This window comes from Vidua macroura, chromosome 5 (genome assembly GCF_024509145.1).
Source record: "Vidua macroura isolate BioBank_ID:100142 chromosome 5, ASM2450914v1, whole genome shotgun sequence".
Lineage (NCBI taxonomy): Eukaryota > Metazoa > Chordata > Aves > Passeriformes > Viduidae > Vidua > Vidua macroura.
Window position 1 is genome coordinate 8,474,720 of NC_071575.1, and position 14,648 is coordinate 8,489,367.

The 14,648-nt window shown below is 39.8% G+C and overlaps 1 protein-coding gene across 3 annotated transcripts in view; it reads left to right on the forward strand.

Moving 5' to 3' along the window:
- Positions 1–14,648, forward strand: part of ATXN10 (ataxin 10) — a 91,241-nt gene that overhangs the window by 10,787 nt on the left and 65,806 nt on the right. For all 3 annotated transcript variants that reach the window (XR_008437345.1, XM_053978803.1, XM_053978804.1), the window contains exon 4: positions 14,211–14,307. Coding sequence is in view for 2 of the 3 variants with exons in the window: in XM_053978803.1 (XP_053834778.1) it covers positions 14,211–14,307 (97 nt within the window). In the remaining variant the exon portion in view is untranslated. The remainder of the gene's footprint in view (positions 1–14,210; positions 14,308–14,648) is intronic.

Below are 14,648 nucleotides of genomic sequence, written 5' to 3' on the forward strand. Positions count from 1 at the left end.
CCTCCTCAATTCAGTATATTTACTGAAACAACTCTACTGCATGTTTTCACCATACATCTTATTTTTTATTCTTTTTAATGCCTTAAAAAATGAGATAAATTACTGTATGTTTGTAATACTTGTCCCAGTTAGCTGTGGAAAAAGTTGCTGTTTTGATTACAAGATATAAGGCAGTGGGCCAGAATCCATGGAGGTGAGTTAGAATGTCCGTCCTGAAATAGCTCTTTGAAACTTAAGGTAGGTTGAAAAATAGCTAATTCATACATACAGCATTCAGAGATTGTTCAATCCCATGTACAAGCCAGCTGTCCCACAAACATTTTTAGTCCTTTCTTTTATGGTATTGCTAGAGTTAGCTGTTTGTCCCTACTCTTCCTTGCTTACTTCCCATGTTACTTTGAGTTGAGCTCCATAGCCTAGTTTTATTTCCCATAATGGCTTACATCTGTAATAATCTAAGACATTCTTAAGACTAATCTTTCTTACAACTAATCTGTCTTGAGCAGTGTGCATTTTGTACTGCTTGGACAAGGGAACCTGCTCTGAGGAGTTGCATGAAGAAGCCAGCAGCTGGATGACTGCTGTTGGGAGTTCACAGGATCACAGAGTCGCTGAGGTTGGAAAGACCTCCAAGGTTGGAAAGACCAGATGTGACTGATCCCCACCTTGTTACCCAGAGAGCACTGAGTGCCATATCCAGTCATTCCTTGGACACCTCCCAAGATGGGGACTCCTCCACCTCCCTGGGTTGTCCCTGCCAATGCCTGACCACTCTTTTGGTGAAGAAATTCCTCCTGATGCCCAACCTGACTTTCCGCTGGCACAGCTTGGGGCCGTTTCCTCTCACCCTGTCCCTTGTTTCCTGGGAGCAGAGACTAACTCCCCTGGCTGCACCCTCCTGTCAGGGAGTTGTGCAGAGCCAGGAGGTCCCCCCTGAGCCTTCCTTTCTCCAGGCTGAGCTCCCCCAGCTCTCTGAACTGCTTCTCATCAGTCTTGTGCTCCAGACCCTTCCCCAGTTCCATTCCCTTCCCTGGACATGCTCCCATCCCTTCAGTGTCTTTTTTTTTAGGTTAAGGCCCAGAACTGGGCACAGGATGGGAGGTGCCTCAGCAGTGTGCTGGTACAGGGGACAGTCATTGCCCTGATCCACTATTGGTGGTACAGATTTTTTTTGATACAGAATGTTTGGAGCCTGTGTTCATGTCACAGGCACTGCTGGGGATCTCAGCCAAAACCTGTGTCCAGGTGTGCTGCCTGTTGGAGCAAGGTTTGGGGTGTTCTCTGCTCATAATTCTACAAAATCCAGAAACTTTGGATAAAATGTATTGGATTGTAGCTTGAATCCATGAACAGGAATTTGACCTTGCTTCCAATTTTCTGCAATGTGTTCAGGTGTAGTTAAACAGCTACAGGTACTCTCTTCAGAACAGAAATTACAGCATGCCTTTAAGAGCAGTGATGAAAGATGACTATGTAAAATTTTAATACTGCACTTATTACAGTAACTTGAGCATTTTCTGGAGGAAGTTCAGCAGCATGAATATCATATGTCTAGCACCTGTTCATGCTTCCTTTTGTGAGGGAGGATGTGTGGGAAAATATGTGATATCTTATTTTAAATATTTTTCAAGTACTACAAATGCCATGTTCTTATAAGGGAGCTATAAAAAAATGTTCCTTTCTTTGAGCTTTTTTTTTTCTCTTTCCCCCCCTCAATTTTTCCTCTCTCCATTTTCCCTCTCTCCCTTTTTCTCTATTTTTTTCTCTTCTCTCTTTTTCTCTTTTTTCTCTCCTTTTTTCTCTCTCCTATTTTTATCCTCCTTTTTTCCTTTATTCTTTTTTTTTTCTCTCTTCAGCCACCTTTTTTTTTCCTCTCTCCTCTGTCCAGCAGGACCGTTAATAGTACCATGGATTCATCCTCAGTCAGTGTTGTTGAACTACTCCAGCTGTTCTGGACCTGATTGGTTCTCATGCTTATTTTTCTTCCAGTTAATGAAAACCCAGTTATTCTTGACCCATTGGTGCTTTATGGTTTGCTCATAGTCTGGGAAGGAAGTGCCTTTGGAAGTGTTTTGTAATTCATCAGTGTGGAGGAGAAGAACTCTGCAGAAGAGATGTCAATGAGTTACCTTTGAATTAAGAACACTGTATAAATAAAAATATCACTCCTTCATAGACACTAAAAATAAATTTTAAAAATCATAGGGGTATGCACGTGCTTCAGAAATGACATGTAAGGGACCTAGGCCTATCTACAGTTTCCAGAGATTTTCTTGCAAAAGCCAAATGGGATGGAAGCATTTCATCTGTGATGAAGTAAGACAAAAGCTCCCCTGATGTGTATGGGATAACATCACATGGCTGAGCAGAGAAGGATACTTGATTTTTTTGGTAAGCTTTTGAAGGTGAAGACACGCTGGGTTTCAAAAGCCACTAAACATGAGCTGTAAATGATCATGTAGTACTGGAAAATCGCGTTGACATTTCATTAGGAGAGATCGCTGAGAATAAATGGCAAGAGGAAATAAATTTCCAGCTGCTTGGAATTGGGTACCTTCTCAGTTCTAAAAAGTTGTTAGCTCAAAGTACTTTTCAAAGGTTTACAGAAAAAGAGATATTTAATCAAATGTATTTGTTTTTCTGGAGAAGAGTAAAACGAGGTTAAATTGTTATGTTTGCAAAAGTATTCCTGAAAACAAAAATGGGTAAATACCAGTGAAGTGATTTCTACTTTTTCAGGAGGGTATAGGGGAAACAAAACTTTCAGTTCTGTCCTCACTCAGTGAAAAACGCCAGGAGATGTTTCTTTGCTCTGACCTTTTCCATTTCTGCACTCAAGGATTGGCAGTTTGGAATTACAGTGGAAATTCCAAAATTAGCTAATTTTGAAGGTAAAGAAGATCAAGGGAAGGAAATGCTTTCAAACTTGCCAAAGCACACCGAGTTGGTTTTCCTGTATTCCTTCTTAAATGGACAGACATGTTTCCTTAACTGTTTACTGTTTCTTGTCAATATTTATTTATCTCTTTATTTTCTTCCCCTAGAAGAAAGGGGGAAGAACCCTTCCCCTGAGGCTATGGTCCCCTTAAAAAGATTATTTTGGCAGTAGGAGAATAAGTTAGAAATAAATACCTGGACTTTTGGAAGTGCATTGGAGTGGTACCTTTGCAGAACCAGTGAGTAGAAAAATCTGGGCATTTAAGGCTTAGTTAGTTTGAAAATCTGAGCATTAGAGGCTTAGGTACTGGCATCACAGTCTAACTAGCTTTCACCTATTCTTGAAATTATTTGAAATGCCTGGTCAGTCAGCAAAGTATTTTAAATCAACAGGAAAGAGAAACAGAGTGGTCAGTTATGGAAGCTAAATGTTCTTAAATGGATGCCAATATTGACCTCATCTTTTGTGCTTCCCTTTTTCTCTTGTCCAGTATTTTTCATTCTTCTGTTTTATTCCTTTAAAAAACTGCATTTTGCTTTCACTTTTTTTGTAGTTCTTTAATCATGTTGCACTGAATGATTTCATTTCCAATTTACTACTAATGTTTTTTATATAAAAAAGAAATATTTTAAAACTTGCTTAGATAGTGTGGTGGAACACACTTTTTGCTAGACAGACATCATAGCAGAGCTCACCCAATGCATTTGGGAAACCATTGTCAAGTTTTATTGTCCATAAAAAGAGGTCTGTAAGTGTCTGAGCAAGTGTCTTCACACAGGCTTGTTTCTAGGGATTTGGAGAAGGTGTAATTTCTAAATTGTGTCCTGGAGACTCTCTTAGACAATGGCTACTAAATTTAAACCAACAGGATTAAGGAAGGAAAGTTAATCTTTCCTCTCTTCCCATGTCAGTGCCCCAAATATTTATCTATGAAGAAGAAGGCATACTGTTATGTTGGAGATCTTAGGGGTGTTTGTGACCAAACACAATAAATTATTATGCTGCAGATTTTTTTGTACTAGTCATGTTACTTGCTGATTTAACATGGAATGAGTGAGTGGTTATGAATATAATACTTAGCTGTCATACAGTCATCATGAACGGTTGATAGTTGACATTTCTCAATTTAGGTTCACATTAGCTTTTCTTTTGAGGGAGAGGAAGAGGGAGAAAGCAGGTCCTGAGTCTACCCACAGTCCATGGGATTAATTCCCAAAAAGCAGCATGAAAGAACATACCTCAGTTGCATGCAAGAAAAGAGAATTTAAAAATCTGCACTACCACTTATTTTTGTATTTGGGGTTTCCTTTTGCTTACAGCTAGCATAATTAAAACTATGTATGTATTGCAAATTAAATAAACCAGCTGCTAACTTAAACAGACTTTTTTTAGACATAGGAATAAAGGACAGCCCTGACCTCAAGAGTTGCCAGTTTCAATGTGTGATCTTTGCTTTGTCTGTTAGGATTTTTGTATGAGGGACTGGTGCCAATACTTTGCTGCCACTGTTAAAGTAAAAACTATAATTACATTGTCAAAATAATATTTATAGTATTTTTGGGGAATAATTGTGGGAGTGTGATGAATATATTATACTCATCAAACTTTTATGTAAACATAAGCATGAGTTTTTTATTTGAGTTATTGGTGTTGTTTTTGGCCTTTATGTTTTTCCATTCTGTAAAAATAATATTGGGATTTTCATGGTCTCTAGCATTTGCAGAGTGTGTGCCCTAACAATCAGTTGATATGCTATCTGGTGGAAGTAAACTGCTAGTTGCACTTGTATTGGGATTTTGGTTTCATGTTTCCATAGCTTAAGAAAATCCTCTTGAGTTTTGCTATCCCCTAATTACTATAGCTCAGAGCATTTTGCTACTTTACCAAACAGGAATGTTTTAAGTAATTGGTTTATTCTTTTGTACCATTTGAGGTTTTGTTGTTGCTGTTCCTTTGTGTTTACTCTTTTTTTTTTTTTTCTTTTAATGAGTCTGAGTTCCTCTTAAAAGTGAGTGTGAACATCTCCTAGAAACATATATGGTAAGAAGCAGTTGTGAGGTTTTCTAGCAATAGGCAGTTGTCCCTTGGCTGGTTAAAGGTACAGCAGAATTTGCTGCTGGGCACTAGCAAGTTACCAGATGCACAGATGCCACAGATTTTTAATTAACTGTCTTCAGAACACCTACAGCAAGGATTCCAGTTGTGCGACTTCAAGTTCCCAAATCATGTCAACCTGATGCAACCTCCTGTGGGCAAGAACATTCTCTTGATTCTTGTAGTTTGGTCCAAAATTCATTGAAGTTTGTGGAAAGACTGATTTGGGTGGGTCTTGGTTCACGTCATTGTTCCAAGGGTTTGTGCTTTGGCCTTTTTGCAGAAACTCCAAAATAGGGAACCAGCCTTTACAGCACTTCCAGCTGTCTGTGAAATAAAAAGAGCCAAACCTGGACCAATAGCACTCAAACTGACGGGCTGTCCTGAGTTAGCAAATACAGAATTCTCTTTGGCTCTTGTCCATGTAGTACTGGCCCTGCCTGCCCTGGTTAGCTCTTGCCCCATTCACTGGGAGTTCCCACACTTTGGATCTTGCACAGTGCGTATGGGCACAGCTCCCTATGCCCTGCAGGTCTGGGGTATTTGTGTACATTTGTGTCATGCAGCAGGAACTGAGATTTCAGGTAAATGCCAGTGTTACCAGTGTTTTCAACCTGACATGTCTGTGTAATGCTGGCTGTGACTACTGGTATTAATATGGGAACTTGATGCATGCCTTATTTTTTTTTTTTCTTTTTTTAACATTTGGAGTAGAGTGGGGTTTGGGAGAGTTTAGATCCACTGAAGAAGGGCATTGTAGGATCCATTGTCGGACCAGGGACTCTACTTAAATGCAACACTTTCTTATCTTAATGGCAAAAAAAAAAAAGGAAGAGGGAGTTGGGCTTCCAACTTCCAGCAGGGTTTGGATCTTCATTACTACAGGCAACTGTAGTTGTAGGCGCTTGCGTCCAAATATAGTAAGCTCCAGTTTGCTGTGTTTATCCTTTATTAGTCCCATGGAAGGCTCTCATCTCATTTTAAAACCTTTTCCTAACTCTGGTCTAAATGTCCTACTGTTTGAATGCAGTGATTCATAGTAGTGGGTTTTTTTCCCTACCGTGGGCTTGATTCTCTCCTTGAGTCTTGCTGCTTCTGCAGTGGAGGTCTGATTTAGAATCACAGAATGGCCTGCGTTGGAAGGGACATTAAAGATCATCTTGTCCACACCCCCTCCCATGGTTCCACTATCCCAGGTTGCTCCAAGCCCCATCCAACCTGGCCTTGGACACTTCCAGGACTGAGGCAGCCACAGCTTCTCTGGGCCGCTTGTGCCGGGGCCTCACTACCTTCACAGGGAAGAATTTCTCTATAATAGCTCATCTAACAGTGCCTTCTGGCAGTGGGAAGCCATTCCCCCTTGTCCTGTCAGTCCAGGCCCGTGTAAGTTGTCTTTCTCTGTTTAAGCTGTGCTGAACTGAATTATTTTATTGACTGTGTATATGTGAGTATGAAAATATTCCATTGCAGCAACTTGTGGAGGCACAATTTGAACTACAGACCAGATCCTGCCTAATGAGGTTTGCCTGTCAGGTATTGATGGCATGGTTTGCATTGGAAACAGACTTTGAAATAGTGATTAAAAAGCTGGTGCTTTCCAGCAGTTTTATACTTGTACTGGTGGTCAGAACTGTCCTTCTCGTGGTACTCACGAAAAGATGTTTTGATTGCTGTACTGGGAGGCAGAGGCAGTGACTGTCTGAGTGTCACTGTAAATAGTTTTTCTTCTTCTAGGAGAGAGAGTAACCTGAGGAAATGTCTCTAAGTCAGAACAATTAGTAGGTCAGTGGGCTGCCCTCTGGGCTTCCCTGGTCTCATTGCTGGTTCAGCTTTTAGACAGTGTAGAACTAGTTTGTTTTTTTCCTGCTCCTGCAATTTGGAGGCTTTTTAGTATAGCCTGCCAAGATGTTGCTGATTTATGCCACATGCATAGTGGTTTTATAATGTGGACTGATATCCACTTGGAGCACAAAGGAAATAGGAGTTTGCTGATGTCTATTTAATTAGAATGGTTTCTGGTTACTTTGGTTGAGGCTTGAAATGAATGGTAATGCCTATATTGCTGTGGATCTCTAAATACAGTGTTCTGTAAGTCCTTTCCTTCCTTCCTTGCTCTTTAGTGTCCCCTACCCTACCCCAGCAAATAATGTCAGCAAGATTCATAATGAGGCAGGTTTCTGTTCTACACAAATATATGTGAATCAAACCTTGCAGAAACATCCCTAGATTTAAGATGGTTGCAATGTTTTTTGCAGCAGGAACATTAGGATCTCAAGATAAAGGTGGGAAGAAAGGGGCAAACAAATCTTTTAATTGCAGAGAGCTTCCTAAAGACAGAGCATCATAAATTTAAAGCTGGGAGAAGAAGCTTAACTCTTTTTCACATGTGCTGAGAGGAAATATCCCCTCTAAAGAGTCTCCCAGAGGCCCCAACGGGGCTATAATTTTTCCTCCAGGGAGAGTGAAGATGGAAGGGGGATGGAAAGAAGCTAGAGGAAGATCTGGGCAGAGGGAGCAATGGGAGTCATCTGTTGCCTGTTGGGATAAAAATCCAAGTGGTTATAATTATGTAGGACATTCTCTCAACTGTTTGATTATTATTGCCATGGCACAACTTCCATGCTCTCCAGTTACAGGAGCATTGTTCTGGTGGAAAAGAGGGAGTTGTCTAACCATGGCTTTCCAGACACAAAGCTACAAGGTTTTTATTTCCCATTCTGCAGCACCCTTTTTTGCTAGCAGCTCTTGGCCTGGAGAGAAATGTGTGTCTCCCTTTTTCTTTAAGGAATATTGCCAAGTTCCATGATGTGTAGAGACATCAAGAAAGTTTGTGAGACACATGGGGTTCTTTCCTTTTCTTCCATCCTCTGGGCATATACCACCTGTGGTACAAACAGGACTATAACATGGCAATGAGAAGAGGTAAGCTGCCTTTACAGGTATTAAAGTAAATGGTAATGCCCAAAAAGGTTGATGCTAAAACTGTTGCTGTACATTAATGTGATTATGCAAGTAAAAATACTAAGTGTAAGTTTGCGAGTAATTCTGTATTCCAAAAGGACTGTGGTCCATTTATTAGCCAGGTACAGAATATAAATGGTACAAGTAAGTGGGGGGAAGTCTGATACTCTTTGCACAGACTTACAGAAAAAGTTCATTCAGCTCTTTGAGGGCAAATATAAGCACTTCAGTGGAAATTTTGGGTTAAATGAAACAACATACACAGTATGGTATCAAAAGTAATTGGAGAAATTTGCTCATAACCTTGGTTAGTACTTTACATGTTAATAATTTTTTTTTCTTCTTTTTTTTTATTCAGACTTGTGCAAAGTATCATGTAGGAGGAGTGTGTCTCACAGTCAGATACCACTAATAGTGCATAGTGGGTGGCCAGTCCTTCTTATTTTTCTTGGTTTCCTGGTATGGTTTAAGCCTGGTTTGAGACTCCCCAGTACTTCAAACTTGCTGATTTCACTGCTGCAGGATCTTTAAAGAGACATTGCATTAGATTTAGGCTCAGCTTTTGGGCTGATTCACGAGCAAGATTTTACATCCTAATGCATGCAGAAAGCTAATAAAGGTAGTTCCCAGGACTGCAAGCACTTAAAAGTGTTTCACTTCACATAAGGAGAGTAATCTCAGGCATGTGCTTTTGCTACTTGTGGGGATGTAGCAAGAGTCCGGTTTGATATGCCTTTAGATTTTAATAGATAATTTGTTAAAGAAATGAGCACATTTATGTTTACTTTCTAAAAATGAAATTATGCAATTAAAATAACAGGAGATAGAGGAAATTGTTCTAGTGCTGTATTTAATAAGCCTTGTTAGTGCTGTATGAGTCATTGGTTTGAACCTGATCTCAAGAGGTCTGTCAAACTGACTCTTAGTAAATGCACAATTTTTTTTTTAATCTCCCATTATGAGACCTCATTGGAACTTAATTTGCATCAGAGGCTAATTTGATGTGTGGTCTGATGGTTTCTTCCAGCTCCCTTCTAATTTATTTGTAACTCCATGTTTTTAATAGAGTGACGAGAATTTTACTTGCCGTTTAATCCAATTCTCCTTTTTAGTCAGAACAGTGTTGATATTTTGCCTAGACATTTATCTTCCAAGGACACAAGGGTTGTCCAATCAATGCACATAGTGTTCTGTTAAAATTAGAGTTGGCACTTTTAAAGGGGAAGAAAAAAAAAAAGAGTGCAACTTTGTTTCTGAGGTGGAGGAGATGGAGGGGAGGGTGAGCAGAAACTGACTAAATACAACATTCTTGGTATTCCGCAGATGGTAAAAATGGGTTACTAGTCTGCACGGCAGCTAGTGCAGTAACAACAAGGTGAAAATATAAAAGGTAGCTAGACAATAATTTTATTTACAGCAATAAAATACTAAGTACTATTTTAATAACAGTAAATGACAGAGCCCATATATGTATTGTACATTCAATTTCAGTAGTCTAGACAGACTGTTTTCCAAGGAAAATACATTTTCATCAGTATTTGTGGTATGATTCATGGTGGTGAAGAGGCAAATAACTCTTTATGACTGGAAGTTGCTTTAACTTGCAGCCACAAGGAAACAAGTCAATGACCGGATGATAGTGGTGGAAACTCACATTTTATAGTAATAGAGGTCTACACCTTATGCTGAGTAGGAGGTTTTATTTTTCCGGGACAGGCAGTCTATCACAAAGCATTCTGCCATTATGTACAAACAGCCAGAGCTGCTCTGCATGACAGCTCACAGCCCACAGTTTAGATTTGCAAAGCTCACAGGCGACTCTAAAAGTGTGCAGGCTCTTGGGAGCCTGGGATGTGGTCCTGGGACTTACTAGGATTTGTGTCTGCCACAGTGCAGAGGGGGCACTCCAGCTCTATTTTTCCTGCCTTATTACTGGTTAGAGCATTAAGAGAGATGCAAGTTTGTAAGTCTTATGTTTGTAATCTGACAAGCAATGTTGTATAGTTTTGTATGTGCTTTGGTTGGATCTATTTTATACCTCTATTTGTTTTATAACTCCAGTAAAGGCAGAGGCTTGTACTCACAACTATCACTGTGTTCTGACCCAAATAAAGAGAATGGAAGTCTCTTAGGACTGTTTTAAGCCTCTACAGTTGCTGTCAAAGTTTTTTGAAATGATTGCTGAGCACGTTTGTGGGCTCCTGTTCTAACCCTGTGGAACAAAAGGAAACAAATACTGAATTTCAAAATCCTAATGCTTAAAATCTTTGTCCTCAAGAACTTCAGGGATTTTGATTTTCATCTAATACACAATCTGATTATGCAGATGGCACTGTGTGAAATGATGTCTTTGTGTGGACTGGAGCATCTCTCTGATGAGGAAAGGCTGAGGCAGCTGTGGCTGTCCAGCCTCGAGAGGAGCCCCAGCTGAGAGGGGCCCTCAGGCCTGGGTGTCCCTGTGTGCAGGGAGGGCTCCGAGCAGGGCCCAGGCTCTGCTCCGGGGGCCCAGCAATGGCACCAGAGGAACGGGCAGGGACTGATCCCAGGAGGTTCCACCTGGGCAGGAGGCAGAACTTCTTCCCTGGGCAGTGACCAGGCACTGAACAGATTGTCCAGAGAGGGTGTGGAGTCTCCTCACTGGGGATATCCCAGACCCCTCTGGACACAATCCTGTGTCCTGTGCTCTGGGATGGTGCTGCTGGAGGAGGTAGATGGGACCAGATGAGCCACTGTGGTCCTTTAGACCATATCATGTAAGTTAAATGAGATATTGTCAATATAATAATTAAATGAAAAGCATGCACTGGAGTCTGGCTCAGTTGTTTTGTGATAGTAAAGGACTGAAAGGAAGAAAGGGAGCTGTGATCTTGAAGGTACTGAACTGCTGGAGTGCATTTAAACCATATTCATACAGGTATCAGCTATCTCACCTTTGTCACTGAATGTTCAGTTTACATGCAGACAAACATTTAGGTACCAGAATTCATTAGGTGAAGAGTCAGTGTTTCTACTTGTGCCCTTTGCCCTGTTGTGTAAAGAGGTTATTTTTGTAGAACCTAGAAAAGTCTCCTTAAGCCATTACAGACTGGGTGTGAAAGCAACATGTAATTTGTGTATTTGCTAAAGAACACCCACTTTTACAGGAGCTGTTGAAATCTTGGTGAGGGGAGATCTCTTCAGTTCCAGGGATGATTTGTGTATCAGAAGTTACATCTTATACATGCAATTTCCCGGTGGTTGACCATCAGGTTAAAAATACTCTTCTTGACCACACACGGAGTAACCTTTTTTTATAGTAAAATATAGCTATGCTGATAGCTACAGAGTTGTTTAAGAATATTGTTTCTAGCTTTGTAAAAGTCTGTACATTTTCAGGGATAAGTGAAATTGTCTTTTTTTCCCCCTCTTTTTTGTTTATCTTTTCCCCTCCCTCCTTTCAGAAAGCTCATGGCTTATTGATTGGATGGCAGAATGGAAGTCTGTCTTCATGAGCTTCTACATTTTCTTGCTTTTGCTGTAAGGACATGGAAGGGCCATGGAAGGAAATTGCCTCAACTTGTGCCAGGGGAAGTTCACATTAGATAAGATCAGGGAAAATTTCTTCATGGAAAGGGTGGGCAGGCATTGGAATGGGCTGCCCAGAGAGGCAGTGGAGTTACCATCCTGGAGGTATTCACAAAAGGTGAGAACATGCTTTAATGGTACACTTGATGGTGCTGGGTTGACAGTTGGACTTCATGATCTTACAGGTCTTTTCCAAGTTCGATAATTCTAGTTCTTTGAGTTTATGATGAAGAAATTCTTAAAGAGGAGAAAAGCAGGATTTGTATTGTACAGATATCTAAGCATACTTCAATCATATGTTGCAGCAGTCAAGTCCAATAGAGGTAAAACAGAAACGAAAAACATAGAAATTGAATGCTAAGAGAAGAGTTCCATAGTTCAAAATGCAATACTTGCCTTTTATGGCAGTGTTTGCATTTTTTGACACACACACCTCGCTGTGAGTTAACTTCTCTAGTTGGATTTTTGGGGAATTTCTTACATAAAGCATAAATACCATAGTACAGATTTTCAGTGCTTCTATCAAAATTGCCTGTCTCTTGGTAGCTTGGTGATAGGCTAGTACATTCTCCATGGAGTTATATTTGGAGAGAAGCACTGCATGAGACATTTATGTATTCCAAGACCACCACCTGTAGAGCTCTGGGGGAGAGGTGTCAGTTTTTTAAACACAGCCATACAGATATTGCTGTGATGTGGTTCAGAGAACATGCTGTGATGAGCTACTCCAGGTGTGGCATGGTGGCTTTTCATGCTGTTTGTGCCTCTTCATCTGTGCCTTTCTATCTGTGACTGCTGAACATGGTGTGTGACCTGGTTCCTGTGCTTTGCTTGGCTGCCTTGGGTGCTCATTTCTGTTTGTAGAATCACATCTTCCAAATTGCTGAGATTCTTTATGTGAGAGTATTTGTACAGCAAAATGTTGCATTATCAAGGCATCCTCTTTCTCTGCTTAGTTGGGAATAGATGTGATAGGTTACAGAATATCCACTTGCCCATATATTGATTTGTGTCCTCTAATTAAAAGAAAAATCGTAACTGTTTCTGGTCAAGTACAAGCACTTAGTGATGAAACTGTTTTTTTCCATGGGTGCATCCACAGAATTGTCCCTTTTTCCTGTATCTTCCTTCCTTGTTCAGGACATCACTGTTGGACAAGGGCAATGTTGGTTGGTTTCACAAATATTGAAATTCATAGCTATTTATTACTGTACTATAAATGTGTTCATGGCATTTCCTCTTTGTTACAGTAAGAATGGTAACTTTACAAGAACTTGAACATTTTTTCTTTGTCTGTAGAACTTTTTGGACAGACTAATCTCTAACAACCAAGGTGTAATAGCTGGAAAAAGTCAAGCAAATTTCAGGGAAAGACTGGAATATAGTCAACCAACCTTATGTTCCTTTGTTATTGCTATATAGGTAAGGAATTCACCAAGGGAAATAATACCCTGTTCCTAGGATTTACTGCCTTGTTTTTTTTTTTTTTTTTTTTTTTTTCCTAGCAGGGAAGTATTTCCATAAAATGTCTGCTGGCATGCCCATGCTTGCTGTCCTTCAGAAACTCCTTAGTCAGCAGGATGGGAAGCAGATGGGTGGGAGAAGCAGAAGCACAGTGATGAGCAGAAAATAATAAACCGGTGCAGATGTGCAGGGGGAGAGGACAGAGATCTTAATAACTAGAGGCAAATATAGTTCAAGATGCATTATGGGGAATACATATATATTTTGGGCTTAAATATATATATATATATATGACAAAAAAAAAGTTACTTTTTTCTAAGCCCAAGTGACCACTTTTTAGACTTGCTTTCTTGTTGTTCTCAAGAGGACATATGCCCAGACCTGTTTAGAAAATCTGGCTGCCAGCTGGCACAGCACCTTTCCAAGAGACCTAATTTTAGATTTGCAGAACCTGGCAATACTAGCTGCCTCCACATGTATTAGGCTGTTGTTTGTACTATGTGTTAAACTGAATTTGAACATGTAATTTCAAGTTTCTTTGCCAACTTATTAATAAGGGTCAGGCTATTGAGAGCTGTCAATAAGGACAAAATAAGTGTTTTAATTCTGTGAAATCTTTGGGTTCATGCTGTTGTGTTTTATGACTTTACACCTTTTGGTGGCTGCTCTAGGATATTAACTTGTGTGGTGAAATAAAATCTTCTCGTATTTTATACCTATATTGAGAGGAGGCTAAAAGAAATCCTTTGGAGTAAGAACAGAAATCAGCCATATTAAATTCATTGTCAAAAATGGAGGCAGAGATATTTGGAGAGCTGGCTTTCATTTTTCTAGGATAGAAATTCTGGAATGGAAGATATTGAGCACATCATAATCGTCTATAATGATTTGTCCAGCTAACCAGAATATAATGTGAGAAGCAAGAACCTGCCAATTAGTTCTTGTAATCACTAGTAGCCAGTGTGTAATACTCAGACAAGTCTTGGGTGTAATTCTAAAATACTAAAATTATTTGTATTAGAAGAGAAAATGCAAATATTTATGTACAGTAGATGTGAAATACTGCACCTAAAGCTTCCTGGAGATGGATTCTGTAGTCTGTATCTGGAATATTGAAGTATGCCATTTTTGTGAAATTTATTAGTGTTGCTTTGAATTCTTGTTAACGTATTTTCTGGGTTTCTTTCAGCTCTTCGTTGTAGTCTTCAGTTTCTTGGAAACATTGCAGCAGGAAATGGAGATTCCCAGAATAGCATTTGGAAGTGTGCTTTCCCAGATCTCTTCTTGTAAGCATGGATGCGGGTTTTTTTCTAGTGTCATTTCTGTGGTTGTATTCAAATCTTTTGTACATGATAGTTGTGCCTTTGCTAGCACTGTGAAACTCTGAAAAATAACTTTGGTGAGAATGAATTGGTTGAGACCATATCCTGTAGATGTTTTTTGTTAGTCAACCACAGGAGTCAGAACCTTTAAAAACCTGCTTGTTCTAAACTATCAGTAAATTGAATTAATTTAACAGAAACTGGAAGAAAACTTTTTCGAATGATGAGCTTCAAACATAAGCTTTATTTCAGACGTGTTTTCAAGTAGTTGCACTCATTTCCAACAACACAGCATTTTCTTTTCT